This window comes from Coloeus monedula (assembly GCF_965178545.1).
Source record: "Coloeus monedula genome assembly, chromosome: 2".
Classification (NCBI taxonomy): Eukaryota; Metazoa; Chordata; class Aves; order Passeriformes; family Corvidae; genus Coloeus; species Coloeus monedula.
Window position 1 is genome coordinate 54,138,349 of NC_138782.1, and position 17,788 is coordinate 54,156,136.

The following is a 17,788-nucleotide window of genomic DNA, read 5'->3' on the forward strand; positions in this document are numbered from 1 at the left end:
AATAAAAGGCTGTGTGGTGGTCCTCAGCAGAATTCAAAGGCGAGCACAGCTGGGCTGTGATCTGCTGGTGGAAGGAATGGTTGTTTGTCCAGATCAGACCTCAAGGGTGACTGCATCTGTGACTTGGATGAGGTAATGAAAGAAGTTTGCTAATCTGCAGTGTGGCTCCTGCTGACTGATAAAAGGATGTGTACAGTAGTCTCAGTCTTATCTCTTTAGCCAGGTTTACACTGGTGTGACATTGCTGAATTTAGACAAGCAGTTCCTGATTTACTGTTGGGCAAGGGCAGAATCAGATCTGATTTTGCACCACAACCCATAGAGATAACCCAGCTCTCCCTGGAAAACATCTTGTGTATATTTAAGAATACTTAAATATACGTAAGCATATTTATAGCCTTTCCCCACGTTGTGAGTATATTTTGGATCTTTCTGGTACCTCTGGATATAAAATCGTTCTGAGCTGAATGCAGGACAGATAAATCATGACTCCGGTTTTTTTTTTTGCATAGGGTAGCCTGCCTAAATCACTGCCACATTCCTCCCATAGTAGTCGTTTAAAATTAATAGCACATGCAGAGGAAAAACTAAACCCTTTGACGTCACTCCCGAAATGAGGAAACATAAACAGAAAGGCTTCTCGCCGGCGCTGGCAGCACGGCTGGGATTGGTCTGCGCTCCGCGCCCGTGGCACTGACAGCACCTCCCAGCCCGCCCGGCCTGCGCTGGCTGACACCGGCAGCCACACTGCAGCAGCCTCAGCGCTACCCCAGCCCTCGCCCTGGCACCCAAGTGCGCTCTCTTCCCGAGCCTTTTTGCTTCTTAAGGTGGTTTTATTGGCTGGGTTGGGGGACTTGGGGAGGTTTTATTTCTTTTTCTTTTTTCTTTTGATTTTTTTTTTCCTTTAATTTTTTTTTTTTAAATTATTATTATTTTTATTTGCTGTCGTTACTTATTTCTATTCCCAATCCTGGATGCAGTTACTGGATTCTGCAGTACAAGTCTTCATGAACAAGCTGCACTGCTTAGAGATTTCACGGCATTCAAAGGTCACAGAACTGCCACTATGGTTAAATGTCTTGTTTAATGGTTGAGGTATGTACAGCAAATCTAAAAGAGGCAGCATGATTATTTTTTCAAGGGAAACTAAAATTGTGAGGGGGAGAGGGAGATAATACTATTATTTAGTGGAAAAGATTTTTACTGGTGATTGTTACTACAGCAACTGGTTTTTGAATTTCCTCCCCTTTTCTCTTAATTCAAACTAGATGAAAATTTTGACTTATGTTGATTTAACCATTTGATGGTTACAGAAAATTGCAGAATGAATCTCTTGTGGTAGTCCTTTCTGACCCCACTGGGGAAAGTGTGATTGATTTTTCTGTATGTTTTCTTATTGCTCTGTGGCAGGACAGGAGACCTGGGACTTGGCTGGCTTAGATGAAGGGACAAGAAAACAGAAACTTGTTCCTATCCTGAGGGGGCTGTGAGTTTGTCTGAGAGAGCAGAGGGAGGAAGAGTTGGAAATAAACAGGTCAAGCAGAAAAGGATATCGGCCTCATTTTTAGGAGTACATGTACTGCTTCTTCTTTTTACTACATGCTTAGATTGCTGTACTTGGTTTGGGTTCAGAAGTTCAAGATTAAGAAGCAGCTTGAGCTTTGACTAAGAAACAGATCCTCACTGGGAGGGGGGAGAGCTGGTCGTCTTATATCAACACCAGTTTCCACGCAGCTTTTGCTACTTAACAGAGAAAAGTGGAAATTTGCTCAGGAGTTGGAGTGATGTAGCCTGGCATCTGTTTGATGGCATATAGCTTCAATTCATATGTGAGCCAGTGATCTGCCTTGAATGAGTGTTGCAGCACTACAGTGGGCAGTGTGTGCTGCAGTAAATGAAAGCAACTGCTACCATAAAACTAACATTGTTTTCAAGAGTGTGATTCTAAATTATAAGGGGAAGAGCCACTTGTCAGAGCTTGTGTGTGTGTATGAGTGGTCTTAAAAATAACTCCAGCCAACACAGGAGATTTCTGTTGTTAATTGGATTAAGATACAGGTATGTTCAATGACCAGCAGTCTTCATATTTTTCCTATTTGTGGAATGAGACTTTTTATAGCTCTGTTTGAAACATTGCTGTAAATATAAATCCTCTGCAATTTTAAAATATTTCAGTGTAACTTTAACAATTATACTTGAAAAAACCTATTTCTCTAACAAGGAAAAGAACATGAGCACACCTAGCTCCTACAGTGCATCCCATAGAGTTAAAAAAATTAACTACACTAGGCTGAAACATGCTAGCTTAAGGACTGCAAAAATATTAGCTCTGAAATGCAGAGGATGTGCTATGTGCTGTGAATGGACAATTGCTATTCTGCAGTGCCTAGTGGGAAAACAAGGACTTTGTGTATTGCAAATGCATAACTGCAGCTCCTCCATTTCCTTTGCTGTATCTTCACTGATGACTGCCGAAACAAAGAGGTTTGTCACAGATAAGCTCTTTAGTGCCCCATCTCTTCGGAGACGCTTGAAGATATTTTCTCATATCATCCAACAACCCAAAGTCAAGCTTAGTTGGATGAACTGTTGGTCTGTAATCTCCATGTCATTCTCCCCTCCTCAGCCCTTCCCAAATTCTTACTATATGAACTGCCAGCTGTTTTCAAAAACTAAAGTACTACTTTTCTAGCCTCAAGTTTAGAAAGGCTAATACAGTGTTGTTTAGATGGTTAATTTGTAAATTTCATTAAGAGTGTGTCTCAGTCTATAGAGACGATAACCTGTTCTGTAAGGAAAAACCCTGTAACTATATGAATATATTCAAGTTTCCAAAAGACAATCTGTAAGATACTGGCTTAGAATAATTTCTGAGAATTAAATTATTCACTTTTCTTGATAAACAGTTTTCAGAGAAGCTTTGGTTTTGGCCTCTGTATCTACATGTTGGTGCATCTGTGTTCTGTAGCAACTACTAGTGGTGGTACTAGTAGAAAATATGGTAAGTGGACTTCAGCTGAGGAAATGAGTTTTGCTGCTTTAGTATGAAAAGTTTGTCTGCAATGTTTCCTCTGAACAACCTCAATTCAGCATCTAGAAAAAATACAATTCAAGGTTGGCCTCTCTGCAGTGGATGAAACACTTACTGACATTTGCACTCACATTGTCTCCAAAAAACTGTGTATTGCAGAAGTTTCATGGGCCATGAATGGCTGCTTCTTCTGAGTTTATTTCCATAGGATGGACAGGATTTGTCACCAGTGAAGTTCCAGTGATTCCATCAGAGCAAGGCACACTCTGCTGAGCCTAATCCAATATACTGCAGATCACTTTTGTAAATTGTAAAATGTTTAATTGTGTAAAATAGTATATAAATATATAATTAAAACAGCAGCTCCCTTTCCTCCCTGTTTATGTCCTTTTCCCTTCTGAAATGGAACCCTGTGCTTGCCCTTACCAGACCTCTAGGTAGGTCATTGTTAGCAGACTGATTTTCCAATGTCTTCATTGCAACTATGAAGAATATTTGAGACTTTTGATCATATATAATTCCTTTTCACTCATCACATGGTTCTTCAACCAATACCTAAAGCATATTTTAATGAGAAGTAGTCTGAAAATTGGTTTTCTATGACACATACATGATTTTCTTGTAATTTTTCAATCTCAGGCAAAATACTGCTCTTGTACTGATAATTTCCTTTATAGAAGCAATATGAAGCAAAAATGCCAGCTACTGACCAAGTGATTACTGTCAATATGATAAAACCTGACACCTCTCTATTTAATCATAAAAAAATTTACTACTTAATCTCTCCTCAAATCAAGGTAGATATATGTCCAAAAACTCTTGATGGGATTGTTTCTGGTTTCTGGGCTAACAGAAAAATAAGTCATTTGGTGCAGCCAGGAAGATACCCCATGTAAATAGGAATTCTTAGCTAGTCAGTATTGTTCATCATCACATGGTTACTCCATTTTCATGCTTGAAATTATAACAGCATTCCATGTGCTTGTCACAGGGTGAAAGTGAAGGGGACAGCTGGGGTCCTATCAGCTTCCAGAACAAAATTAAGTTTTTTGTAATGAAATGATGGTTCAGTATTCCTCCTCTCACATCCATATTGGGTAGAAGATGTTGGAACTATAAAATTCACTCTTCTTGTTCCTCATCCAGCAAGGTGGCTTACCCTTGCAGGGACATCAGTTCTTACACTTCCAGAGAAACATTGGCTTTACCTCTAGTGTGAAATTTGCACTTTTCAGTCACAAGCTTCAGGGTGTAGAATTGATGTTATTTAGAGTTTATATGCTGACTACACTGGGACACAGATGCAGCCTAAGTGTACAAAAGTAGTTCAGAAGTTCTGATGCTTTTTCTTTCTCTGGCCACCACAAGGTGCATCAACTTTGGCACCTAAGGACAAATAATGCTGAGAAGAGGGGTCACAATGCCAGGTACCACATATGCCATCAGATGAGGACTGCTAGTAACGTTTTGTGTTTCACAGTAAATGAGTGGAATCCAAATAACATGCCTTCTGACAGTAGCAGGAGTTTTTCAGATCAGAAGTATTAGCTTTGTATAAATACTAGAGGGATAGAATGCATTTGTTGTATTTAAGACAATTTATTTAACTAATGCATAGAATTTGAAAATGCAAAGTCAACTTCTGCAAGGTTGTTTTGCAAAGAGAATTCTTCTGTATCTTCCAGAAACTGTGGAGATCTGTTAAATTTAATTTTTACTATTATTCTTACTACAGTGACATTCCAAAAAAAATTTCATTAGAAAACAATATCTGAAGCTCTGAACCCTGTCATTTGTGTTATCCTGTAACAGGCTGTGGGATTCAGAATATATATTGCAAGGGTTCACAGTGCTCATGTTTGGGCTAGTGATAGGTATCTGTTTTAAAGCCTCCAGTTTTAAAGTAGAAAATTTACAAATCAGAGCCAGATCAGATAGAAGAGAGTGTATTTCCAGAAGCCAGACTTCAGTGACAAAACTGTAAGTGAAAAGTTTGTGACAGAGACAATTCTCAAAAACCGGCAGTTGTGTGAATCAAGCATTTCTTTTGCACACATTGAGTAGTGTGATATCATCAGTCCATTGATGCCGTAATTTTGATATACATTTGTCACTTTTTCTGTTCTTTGGAAAGTCCAGAGTCTATCAGAGGGCTATCATTTAATTATGTAAACAGTGTCAAATGAGAGAAACTAAGCTAGTGAAAGGGTCCTATTGAGTTGTGTTTGTTTATTCTGTTCTTCCTCCCAGTAGGAGCTGTGAGTGAGGATGGATAAGAACTCAGTTTAGCTACTTATTTAAGTCACAGTCTTGTGGTGGCATATGATATTCTTCTGCTAGCTTGCTGTCCAGCCAAATAAGATATCCAGGTTTTCTGGATGGATAAACATAGCTGATGACCTCTTCCTCTTAATAGGTGGGTGTGAACAGTTGGGATTCTTCCAGTCATGCACAGAGACAAATTTTTTACATTTTAGCTAAAGAAGAATTGCCCTCAGACACAAGAAGCAAGATTTACTTCTCTTCAAGTAGGTTATTTTAAAAAAAGTAGAAACAAATATTTAGAAGGAAGCAGTTGCAGAGGCATTTTTTTCTGTAGCTGGTAGGTTTGTACTAGTCACCCACAAAAATTTCTGGTATGAGAAAACTCACCAACTAATACCTCACTATGGTGTGTGCTAATACTGGCAGTGTAAGGTTTTGAAAAGAAGACCACAGAATCTCCTGTCAGATTAAGTTTAGCTAATTGTCATGGTGGCTAAAAACACACTTGTGGGGCAACTGCTGTCAGGACTTGTATACAATTTTCTGCGTGGTTGTTCACAGCAGGGTCTATGATACTAACCCATCTGTATATAGGAAAGATATTTTGAACAGGATGATCATTACCTTTCAAAGAATAAAGGGGGAGGTAGGCAAGTTTTGACTGTATATGCAGCAACTCAAGAATGGCTTAGAGAAATATATACCTGTAAAAATGAAATTAAGAAATACCAACTTAACTAGCAGACTCCTGGAGGATGGTATTGATCTACTGTGTGATCCGTCCTGCTCCCATTGGCTATTGCCCTTTATTACTTCTGCAAGAAAGGATATGTACAATAATGTTCTTATCCTTGTCTTTCCCCCTGCCCAGCTTAGCACACTTCCTACAGGGCATATAAAGACTGGCTAAGCTGTGGTGCTTGTCCTAATACAAGGTGGCAGAGTTACCACCAAGTGTGCAAGGACTCATCCCTTGGACAGAGAGATGTGGATCCCCAGGTGGTTGCTGGGCTTTGGAAACAAACGCATTGACATGAAGCACCTCAGTACTTTCTCAAGAATTCAGCTGTCATCCAAAGGGTGTAGCTGTTTTCCCCTTTATGTATGGTCATCCAGGTATAGAGTGACAACTGGGGCCTCTGCTTACATAGCCCCAGAGGACATAATCTGCTTCGTGTTTCCGTAGAGGAGCCTGTATGCAGCTGCACACTGAAGTACACTAAAGATGGGCAACACCTGACATTTGGTTTTGCCTCTTTCTCAACTTACCACTTGGCTTTAAACCTCTGAGAAGGTTAGACAGAATGAGGGCTTGGTGCATACCAGACTGCTGGGATGGAGGAGGAGACCTCACCTAGACACCCAGAGAGAGATGGAAACAGATGCATGACACCTTCATGGAGAAAGCACACTTCTGGCTTTGTGTTAACTGAAAACCATGTTGAAACAGGCTATTTTCCAGGGCCCTTTCTGTTACAAATATTGGAATATTACTTGGCTCTCTATTACTTATGCAGAGTCATTTTTGTTTTACTCACTGCCATAATATCCAAGAATCTATTAATAACAATGTTCAAGTACCATCAGAATGGCCATCATAAATGTAATTAGGCAGCGTATCTCCAGTTTAATCAATATGGTCATTAGAAGACTGTAGGACAGCCAGGAAAACAATAATTAGTCCTGATTAATAAAGAAGAACTTGCACACATCAGTGAAGGAGAGAAGAGCTTTGCATGTTCAAGGCTTGGGAGGACAGCGAGTTGCTTTCTGCTTTAGTAGATCTGAGAACACTTACTAAAAAACACTCTTGAAAATGCTCTTACAATACTAAATAAAAATAATTTAAAAAGTATAATTTTCTTGAACAAACGGTAAGAATCAGCTAGAAAGATACAACTGGAATGTATGTTTTCACCAAGCAAATTCCTCCGGTGCACAGTTGGTTTGTTTTTCTAGAACTGCTTTCAAAAGCAGAACAACTAAAAGATAAAAACAAGACTGAAATTGAAATGCTGTGTGAGAGTGTAAAATGTCTTGATTCCACTGAGTGTAACAGGACTCCATCAGTTTATACCTGTGAAAGATCAGACGCACTGAGCTTTCAGGACTAAAACACATTCCTTCTCTTCAATGGTTAGATCAAATTTTAGGTTCATTAGCCTTGTGTCATACCTGTTTAACATCAGTTTTCCACAACTTCCTCAGCACTGTGGTACCACAGGGCAGCTTTTGTGGTTCCGCAGGAGCTGTGTTGCCTTCTTTTCCTTCCATCACACTCTAACCCCCCCCCCCCTTTCCTTCCCTTTTTCACAGAGAAGAAATGTTTACCAGATTTTATTTGAAATCACAACCCCACAGTTAATTTTTAGCTTATGTGCTAACATCTGCAAAACTGTATATATTTGTAATACAGAAGGGGCTGATGTTGCTCATTTTCAGTAAAGACCATGATCTGTTTTAAGGACACAACTATGTGAGTAGTATTTTTAAAAGCTGAGGAATAACAGAAAAATAGTAATTTTGCTTAGGAACCAACATGTCCTGTGCTGTATCACAAGAAATTTTTCATGTGGTAGGATTGTAACTTCCTGTCTCTTTGAACCACGAAACTATAACAATCCTGTCCACTATGAAAGTATAATCTCTGTAGTAGTATGGTAGCAAACACCGGTGCAACACAAGAACATCGAGTGAAGTTCATCCTATATATCACCACCAAATCTGATAGAAATGGCCAGGCTTTCAAAAAAGCTAAAATTCACTTTAGTCTCTAAATGAAATGGCTGGATCTGAAAAATTGCTGTGTGTTAGAGGTCGCATGGGAAATGTTTTCCCTTTCTGCCTTAGACAGACAGAAGTAGCCTGTTGTTAGTGCTTTCAAGAAGGTCTGGGAGAAAAAGATTCAAGTTCCTTCCTAGATTATGTCAGCTTTCCTGAGGTGGATTACCACTGCAGTGTTTCCTATGGGTTGAGCTCTGTCTTCATGGAACCTGGCAGAGACAACCCACAGTCCACAGCCCCACCTTTGGCCCCAGCATGGAACTCAAGCTTCTACACTGCTGAAGGGGCCCATGAAGGTGATTTCAGGCAGATCTTCACCTGCAGCTCCAGGAGTTCTGTCCTGAACCCAAGAAAATTTTCTGATGGGTGTTTTCTTCAAATAAGCATCTCCTTCTGAACAACTTTTGTACCAATGAATAGTTGTTTTTAAACAGAAAGCTCAGATATATTTTAAAGGGGGGTGGGGGGGGGGGAATCTCACCACTGCTGAAGAATGTCCACCTTACTTGTGAGGACTGAGGGGTACAGAGACGTTGTTTCATTTGGGTGCCTGCTTGTGGGCAGAGGTGAGTGGGTGATGGATGGTTGGACTACATGATCTACACTGTCTCTTCCAACTTTGGTGATTCTGTGAAGTTCTGGCTTCTATCCAGTGACCATTTTGAAACGTCTGCTTAGTTTTTATTTTACAGCACCTGAATTGAAAGCTCGGAGGTCACTAGAACCTTTAATTTCCAAATCTTTCAGCAATCCTCTTCTCACTCTCATCCCAACAGACGTGGTTTTCAAAATAAGTGGGGGAAAAAATCACGAATCCATGCTTTATTTATAGGATACCTATAGTGCTGAATAGATTATTTCTGCATGAAGATTTGCTTGTAGAGTTCACTATTATTTTTACTGCGAAACACATTTGAAAAGAGGTTTTCAGATGCACTACAGGAATCCCTCCCCCAAATTCAGCCATTTAGGGCTTCTCTGCTAGAGCAAAAGAGTGTTGGATTCTGCTTGGTTTTTTATTTTTTGCTTAAACACCATATCAAACATTGTTTCAAATCCAATAATATGACAAAGGGAGGATTATAATGTTTAAATATATCAGCTGATCAGAAAGCTTCTTGGGGGAAAGCCTCACAGTTATGTGGACCACCTAATAAGCCACTGCAGCTTGGTCTCATTATCTTAGAATTTTTAAATCGGTATTCACAGTTTTAGAGCATCACTTGGATAATAATTTTTTAAAATTTTAATCATGTTTACTACTAATGTGAACCAGGTGGAGCTGACTTCTGTTGTTTTCTAACTATTGGTGAAAACTCTTTCACATTTCATAAAAGAGTAAAGCTAAAAGCATTTAATGTCAATTCGTGCTTGGCATTGCACCTTTTTATGATAGCTGATGAAAAGCAGATGATGCCAATAAGCAAACCAATTTCTAAGAAAGTCTCAAAAGATCCTGATGTTTAAGACGTAGAAAACAATTATCAGAGAGGTCTTTCTACCCACCCTGTGATTGTCACTGTTGACAACACTTCGACAGTTCAACTTCTTCAGCTCTGATTTTAAGAGAATTTCAGAATCCTCTGAGCTAACTCCTCAGTTTCTGGAGACATTTCTTGAAATAGTATATTAAAAGGGCATTTCTTCTTTTTGAATCTGCTACCTTTATTTTCTCCTGAGAACACTTGTCTTAAAATTATGTTTTCACCACACTGATTTATAGGTTCTGGCATGGGAAATAATGCTCTTTCTCCTAGCAGCAGACAGAAAATTAGCCACAATCTGATGTTAACAACTTCTTCATTACCTAAACTGTTTTACTCTTTATTAAGTTCAACACAAGCAAATCTAATGCCTTTGAACCAGTTCTTGCCCATGTTGCAAGTATACAAGACATTAATTAATTGATGAAGTCACAATAGTAAGTCCGCCTCTGTGGCAAACTGGGATCTGAATTGTGATACCAGTGAGTTCTGCAGAGAAGTGCCACTTGAGTGCAGCAGAGAGAAAAAATTGGTTTAGCTAATTTACATTAAAACATCAAATACGAATAATGCTGTCAATACAGTTGTTCTTGTGGTTCTTAGGAGATGAGATTCAACACATTTTACATTTGATATGCTACATATTTGTCTGCACTGGCAACAAATAATGTGCAGTGTAGAGCATGATAGGGTGGTTCTGAGCAATAGGATACCTGTAGATTTCAGTGACAAGGAGAACAGAAAAGCTTTTATGAAGTCAGCCCACCACCAGATGTTTCTACTAAGTCACCAGTGGTGCTATAATTTTCAGCTGGTCCCTTAAATTGCCCTCACTGCTTTTCAGAGTACTTGCTGAACACACAGGTTGTTTACTAATTAATGCCCCTCTACATCTTGCCCATGAACTTCTGGCAGTTCCTGTAGTCCTTTACAGCTGGAAGAGGAGCTCATGGAATCACAGAATGGGTCAGGTTGGAAGGGACCACAGTGGGTTATCTGGTCCAACTTCCTGGCTCAAGCAGGGTCTTCCTAGAGCACATGGCACAGGATTGCATCCAGACAATTCTTGAATATCTCCAGTGTGGGAGAATCCACAGTCTCTCTGGGCAATCTGTTGTGGTGCTCATTGGAAAGTCAGTCATGTAAGGAAATGGCCTCAGTCTTAGCCCAGGCAGATATGAAATAGCACCAGGCTGAGCTGTGACATTACCGTGTATGGTATAAGAAATTATGAGGTGATTTTCAAGCTTCATGCTTGCAGTGGCATTCACTGTTCTCACAGTCTGATATAAGAAGATGTGTTAATGAAAACCCTCACTTGGACAGAGAATGTTTCTGAACACATCGATGAATAAAGAAAAAGCTGGGGTTTTTAAAGAGAGGCTTTACCATTATTAGTTTTACAAATGGAGGCATAGAAACAGTTTTTAGTTTGGCTTGGTGACCCCCAACACTTTTCCTTTAAATAAAGATTCTTTTAAGGGCCAAGCTCAGAATTTTCAGACTTACCCACGTCTTTAAAATGTTTTGGGGAGCTTATTTTGAAAACTGTGACCCTTCTGTCCATATTTTATATTACATTCACGGCAGCTGCTTGCTACTTCTAAAAAATTATCTTATTACTACATTTAGGGATAATCTTTTATTTAACTAATTTTAAAAAATTGAGATATCAAAGGAAAAATAATATTTTTTTCTTCTGATTGTGAACCATTGCAACTACACTGTCCTTCTGATCTGTGAGCAGATTACAAGCAGTCAATGCACTGTGCCGTGGGCAGGCTTCAGAGGAAGGTATAGCCTCATCTATCCCAAGACGTCAGAAGCATTTCTGATTGTGACTGATAAGAGAGTGAAAGAGAGATGGTCTCAGAGACTCTGTATCCCAAATAGGAACATGATATCATGTTCAGACTCATACCAAATGAAATGCTAGCCTAGGAAAAACTAAGCTTAGTGAGCTAAGAGATTATTTAAGGCTCTTGCTCCATGTTGCGAAGTGTGTTGCAGTAGCAGCAGAGTATGAAAATATTGTATGTAAAATGTAAGTCAGGTAAGTAACACTCATTTAAGTAAGACTCCTGTATTCTCCACAGGCTGAAAAGCAGATGTATTAAAGGCTACTTTCTGGAAATGGCTTCCCTGTCTGTGCATAAATCTTTCAAAAGTTGGAGATTCAAGCTTTTGTCATTCCAGATTTTCTAACTCAGAAAATATTTACTTTATTAACTCAGAAATCATTGAAAGTTTCAATATAATACTTGGGCATTCTATTCTTTGTCTGTGAATCTAGTTATTTGACTGCAGAACAACCAAACATTTATTTAGGCAGTTTATGTTGACGGAGTTTTCTACTATGGGAATTTGCCATTTCATAAAATAAATAATTTGTTATGGCAAATTGGTCTGTGTAGTAGGGATTGGGAGTCCTTGAACTTAGAATAGAATGAATTCATGTATCTATTTGATTTTTACTATTAAAAAAAACAAAATTCAAGTGTTCAGTTCACCTACCATATGCACCCTGAGTACAAACTGTACCCATCTCCCTCTGATCCCGAAGCACAGACTTGTTTCAGCAGGCGGGGTGGAAACCTCACGTACCCTGGAGCTCTGTTTCCTATAGGCACCCTCACAGCAGAGAGAGCCAAATCGAGTGATCCCACAGCTCTGCTAAGAGTGCAGCTTTCCTCAGCATCGCTGGGCACAGCCCAGGCTGTGAGCAGAATCACCCACAGAGAATTTGTCGTCTCTGACCCAAAAGCCCTGGCTCTGCTTCCCATTGTGGGGCAGGGCGTGGGCAAATGGGGAGTGAAAGGGTGGAGGAGGAAGAAATGGGAAAGGGTGGGTACAGAGAATGATGGGGGGAAATTGCACTGTATCTTGTTATCTTAAACATCTGTAATAATGCACCTTTTTCCATCTGATACTGACTCTAAAATTGCTGATATTAAGTCAATGTCTGACTGCTATAGAATTGCTGATATTAAGTCTATATCAGCACTGTTTCTCCTTGCTTCCTTCAAGTCTTGATCTTTTGACCCCACCTTATTTTTACACAAGTTGTTCATAAAAGATTTTAATCAGTTAAACATCAGGGTTCTCAGGGGCTTGGGTCCAGCTTTACACAGATTTCTTTACGGTGGTGGGCTGCATGGCTACGGTGACATAAAGGCTGTCTCTAGCATCAGGATAAAGATTGTATAGGAGACACCTCTGTGAAATTTCAAAATGAGCTGCTAAGAAACTGAGGATTATCTTATTCCTCAACAGTTTCCTTTCCAAGTGCAAGAAACATTTCTCCCAATTTTTCAAAGAAATAATCTCATGCTTAAAAGAGGGTAATTGAGACTACAAATCAAATATAACAGATACCACAGTCCTAGTTTGTGCAGTACTGGAAAGTATTTGCCCTTGAGGATGAGGGATAAAATAGAAAAAATCTGAGAAGAATGTTGGAAACACAAAGATTTGACTTTTAGGAATAAGAAAAAATGAAGATCAGTATTTATTTCCTCCAGAGTATTTTTTAACCTCTGAGGTTCACCCTGTGACATCCCATTACATGCAATTATATGGACCATTCACACATTCTTTGAGAATTTGTTATGGCAGTTTTTCTTGATATGTGAAATAAAAATCATTATGATATTAACTGCAAATAATGTGTTTCACAAGAGCAGTAATATGGTCATTCATTTATATGGAGAAGTGTGATTTTAAATACTTTGAATGTTTTAGATCTTTAACAATGTATTTAATTATGTGAATAGCTAGGCATCTAGGAGAATTTAAGTACTGAGCAAGTGCCAGTGTTCCTGTAGGTCTTAATAATACCACTGCACAGTACCAACAACTGATTTCTCAATTACTAAAACATTTTAGAAAGCCTGCATGATAATCAGGCAATGGTTGCTTTGGAAAACTGGCAGAATATACCTATGGATTTGAAGTATTTCTGTAGCCTTCTAAATTTTATTATCAGTATGAAAGATTTCAGTTATTAATTTTTTGTGAGTTATTAAATCAGATATGAAAAAGAAATTAGGATGTAACACTAACAAACAAAGATGAAAGATAAGGTCTGTGGCTGGGCGTTTAACCTGTCAAGCTATCCTAAAAAACTGCATAGTACAGAAAACTTAGTAGACATAACCAAATTCTCCTCTTACACATGCAAGAAGTCTGTTTGGCTTTGTGGTAATCTTCCATGTATGGAAAAGGGCTACGTTACATAAAGAAATTAGTATTGTTTCCAGTTTTAGTATTCAGGTTAAATGTGAGTCTAATAATAACAAAAATCCTGCTCTCCTGTTTTATCAACCAGGCCTTGCTGGTTTGTATGTTTTAAGTAAATTCTTAAGTAAATGTTAATATTCTGGCAACTAATCTCTATTGCATTTTACTTTGAAGAGCCAAGTATAAGTTTCTGGGATTACAAAGCCTTTGCCATATCTCCAAAAAAGTAATTGTGCATAAATAAATGAATTTGGCAGAATTATCTCATCTCCTTGTGACGAGCGCATCAACAAATCAGGCTATGCTTTGTCTAGATTCCAGATTCTTAATCATTCTGAAGAAATCAGTACAAATTTAAAACAAACTTGCCTACACCTGAAGTTACTGTAACTAATTAAATAAGTCCTAGGAACTGTAGTAGTTGTTCTGAAATTGTCACTTGGTTCTCACTTTAAAGACATATATTCCTCTCTCTCTGTTGCTGTAGTCTTTTTGTGCTTAGTCCTCTGCTGGCATCTTTCCCTTTAAGTGATTGCCCTTCGCATCTTCTTGGCACCAGGTTTATTTTCAGCAAGCTGTGCTCAGAGTGCTGGCAGCCATCCCGGGGAAGCTGCTCTGCCTCGGTGGCATTTGGTACATGGGAATTCCAGAGTAAGGAATGGGCAAAGGTTACCACGTGTTTTACATCACTCTCAGAAACATCAAACTAGACTATTAGTGTCTGACAACAAACAATGTGCGAGGCCTCCAGGCATTGTGGTCTGTCTAATCCTTTATTTTCCCTTTCCTTTTACCTCCACTCATACCAGCCACGTTGGAATATTACTTGTGCATTTTTCTTGTAATATCACCCCACAGTGTAGGAAGTCTTGATAAAAGATGCAGTTTGACGTAGAATAATATAAATGCTAGGAAATAGTTTACTTCTAGGAAAAAAAACAGTTGCTTAATAAGATTTGGAGAGTGGCATTCTCAGACTTTTCCTGGTCTTTGCTGTTTTAATATTTTAACAGACTGATTTCAGCCTGGGAATCACTCTCACTGCTATGTTCTGAAGGCAGACAAGCAGCAGCTTTCTTTGTGCAGCAAAACTTGTTGTTCTTAACAATCAGAAATATTCTATCAAGAAGCAACAAGTGCACAGAATAAGTATTGCTAAAAAGAAATTGCAGATCAGTTTCCACAATTTCATTTCATAGTGAAGTTTTAGGTGTACTTCTGCCTGATGGAAGTTTAGTCTACGGACCCATTAGCTATGTCTTCTACGGGCTCCTGAAAGCTGTAGTCATGCTTGTGACTCAAGTGTGCTGCCAGATTTGCCTGCCTTCAGACCATTTCTTGATGCATGGTCTGCCTGGCTGTGCCTCTCAGTGTGGGTAGCAAGTCACCAGGCTCACCAAATGGTGCCATTGGTGACCTTTGTTTGCCCTGCCTGGCTGTTCCTGGGAACTGCTCTGCCCATCACATGGGTGGTTGAGGTCTGATGTGCCAGGATATGTCAGTGCTCTTTATCAGCAGTGTCTACCTGGTGCTGTTGAGAGATTTTTAGGGTTTTTTCTGATGTGACAGGTCCTGTACTAGTGAGTTAGAGTGGTCAGTTGAAGAACATTGTATGCTGAGTAATCTCAGAGATTAACACTCAACTAAAATGAGGATGGAGAAAGGAATTAATAAATTAAATGGCAGGAGTGAATACAGGAAAAATGAAGTGTGCTATCAACTCAGATTGTACTTGGTGATTTCATCTTAGTACAAACTCAGTAGGCTTTGACTCATATTTGGTCCTTCGATACTGATCCTTAATACTTACATGTAGAAAATCACAGGCCACAATCTTAATTTTCTTTGTTTTAAATAAGGAAAAAATTACATGTTCCTTTCATTTCATGATAATACTTTGAAAGGATTTTCTTCCCTAAAATATAAGGTTTCTAAAAATTACATGAAGCTATCAGTTCAAAGACTTATAACAATAAAAAAATACTGTAATTTAAAATGTATATGTATTCAAGTCAATATTATGAGTAACTAGGCTAGCCTTCCAGTCCTACTTAGAGATCTCCTTATTAAATCTTTATAAATGGATTTGTTACTTACAGCAGAAGACAATGTAGAATGCAGATGGGAATTTTTACCTGAATGAACTGATAATAACTCTTGTAAAAACAAACAGCACTAGGCAAAGGTTCAATACTACAAGAAAAAAGTCACTGATCCATAATATCTTCTTCTAGTACAACACGTAGGAAGTCTAAAATGCTGATTTTCAAGAACAGAGTACAAACAACTGACTCTACTCCTTATAAAATAACAGATCAATGCTTTTGTAGACCAGTGAATTTTTCTATTGTGACAAAGCAAGTTTCTCTTTTTTAACACCAAATTTTGTCAAAGATCTCTAAATTATTTCACGGTATCATAGCAAAGTCATTTTAAAGTTTCCTTTAAAATGCAAAGCTAAAGACAGACCTGAATGAAAAGAAGGGAATATTTGTTTTCACTTTTTCCCATGTTTTTGCTCCCTATGTACTTGATTACATTGCAGCTATCCCTGTTTCCCTCTGCCATCTCTATTGTTCTAGCTGCTGTGTAATCAGTGTGACACAGAGACAAAGACACTGCTTCCGTCATTTAATTGGAAGCAAAAGTCAAGTGTAGCAAGTGAAAGAGAAGAAACAATGTCAGCATACAAAAATAAGATTGAATATTTGCATTGCTTAATTATTGCATAAGCTGGTATCTAAATTTTTGTATGTTAAAGTGAGGTAATGAAGTATGGAGCTTTTTCAGATATAAAAGTTTTTTAGTGATGTAGATGTTACCCTTTATACTTACTTCAGAGCAAAAGCACTTTTATACTTTTTGGGGAATTCAAACTATACTTTCTCTAGAAGTTATTGTTTTTGATGCATGCTTGCTAAGTTAAATTGTTAGCCTACCTTTGAATCAGTCTTGATCCCATCTAATAAAGACTTTGTAGGCCTTCTTAATTCAATGTCCTTAATGACAACTTCTACTGAGATCATTAGAGGTTCACGGCTTATTAACAATCCATGCTGTGAAGCCACATCTGGAGCACTGCATCCAGTTCTGGGCTCCCCAGTGTAAGAAAGACATGGAATTACTGGAGTTCAGTGAAGCACCACAAAGATGAATAAGGACTTGGAGGATCTGTCATGCATGGAGAGGATGAGAGAGCTAGGACTGTTAACCCTGGAGAAGAGAAGGCTTGGAAAAGATTTTTCACTATGTATAGATAGCTGATGGAGTGTGTTAGAGAGAGACAGGCTATGGACCAGGTGATCTCTGGAAGTCCCTTCCAACCCCAACCATTTGGTGACTCCAAACATGACACACATAAATAAGGCCCATAGAGTGCCAAGCCTCACAGCTGTGGTAGGACTGCCAGCAGGCACCAGCTGGAAATGTAAATGCCAGTAGTATCATTTAGGAAGAGGACAGAAGGAACATCCCTCTATTAACAAGTTTTCTGTAGCAGGGAGGTCCAAGCTAACAATGATTTCAAGTAAGTGTAGAAATTAATACCTTCGCTTCTTTATCAAAACAATGAAGATAATTTATGTTTCTGTCATCTTTTAGAATATTTTAAGAGTATTCTGGATTATGTCTATTCCTGCTTTTATTAATCAAGTCAAATTCTCTTTCAGTACATTTTATCCATTAATTCTCACTCAATAAGGTACCCTTTTGCTAGTGGGCATTCTAGGTCATCTATACTTTGATATTTTTCTGGCACATCCATTAATACACAGAGTTCAAAACGAACACGATAGTAAATGTTTCAAATATAACATGTGCTTTCAGTCAGTATTTATGCTTTCAGAAGATGAATAAGAGTCCCATTTCTTATGATGTTCCAAATAATTGCTACTACAGGTAATTTGAAGGGCTGATTTTGTTTATGTGTATGTATGTGTGTGTACATGCCCAGGCATTGGTACTGGTATCTCTTCCAAAGACTCTG

At 38.6% G+C, this 17,788-nt stretch overlaps 1 protein-coding gene across 2 annotated transcripts in view; it reads left to right on the forward strand.

Annotated features, from left to right (window-relative positions):
• Window positions 1-699: 699 nt before the first annotated feature.
• The window catches only part of PDE7B (phosphodiesterase 7B), a 173,059-nt gene continuing 155,970 nt past the window's right edge, over window positions 700-17,788 (forward strand). The window contains exons 1-2 of one of the 2 annotated variants that reach the window (XM_082302470.1): window positions 700-827; window positions 981-1,095. In XM_082302470.1, the coding sequence (XP_082158596.1) occupies window positions 1,075-1,095 (21 nt within the window). In that variant the 5' untranslated portion in view covers window positions 700-827; window positions 981-1,074. Of the gene's footprint in view, window positions 828-980; window positions 1,096-17,788 lie in introns of those variants that run through there. The other variant, XM_082302471.1, reaches the window with a different exon arrangement.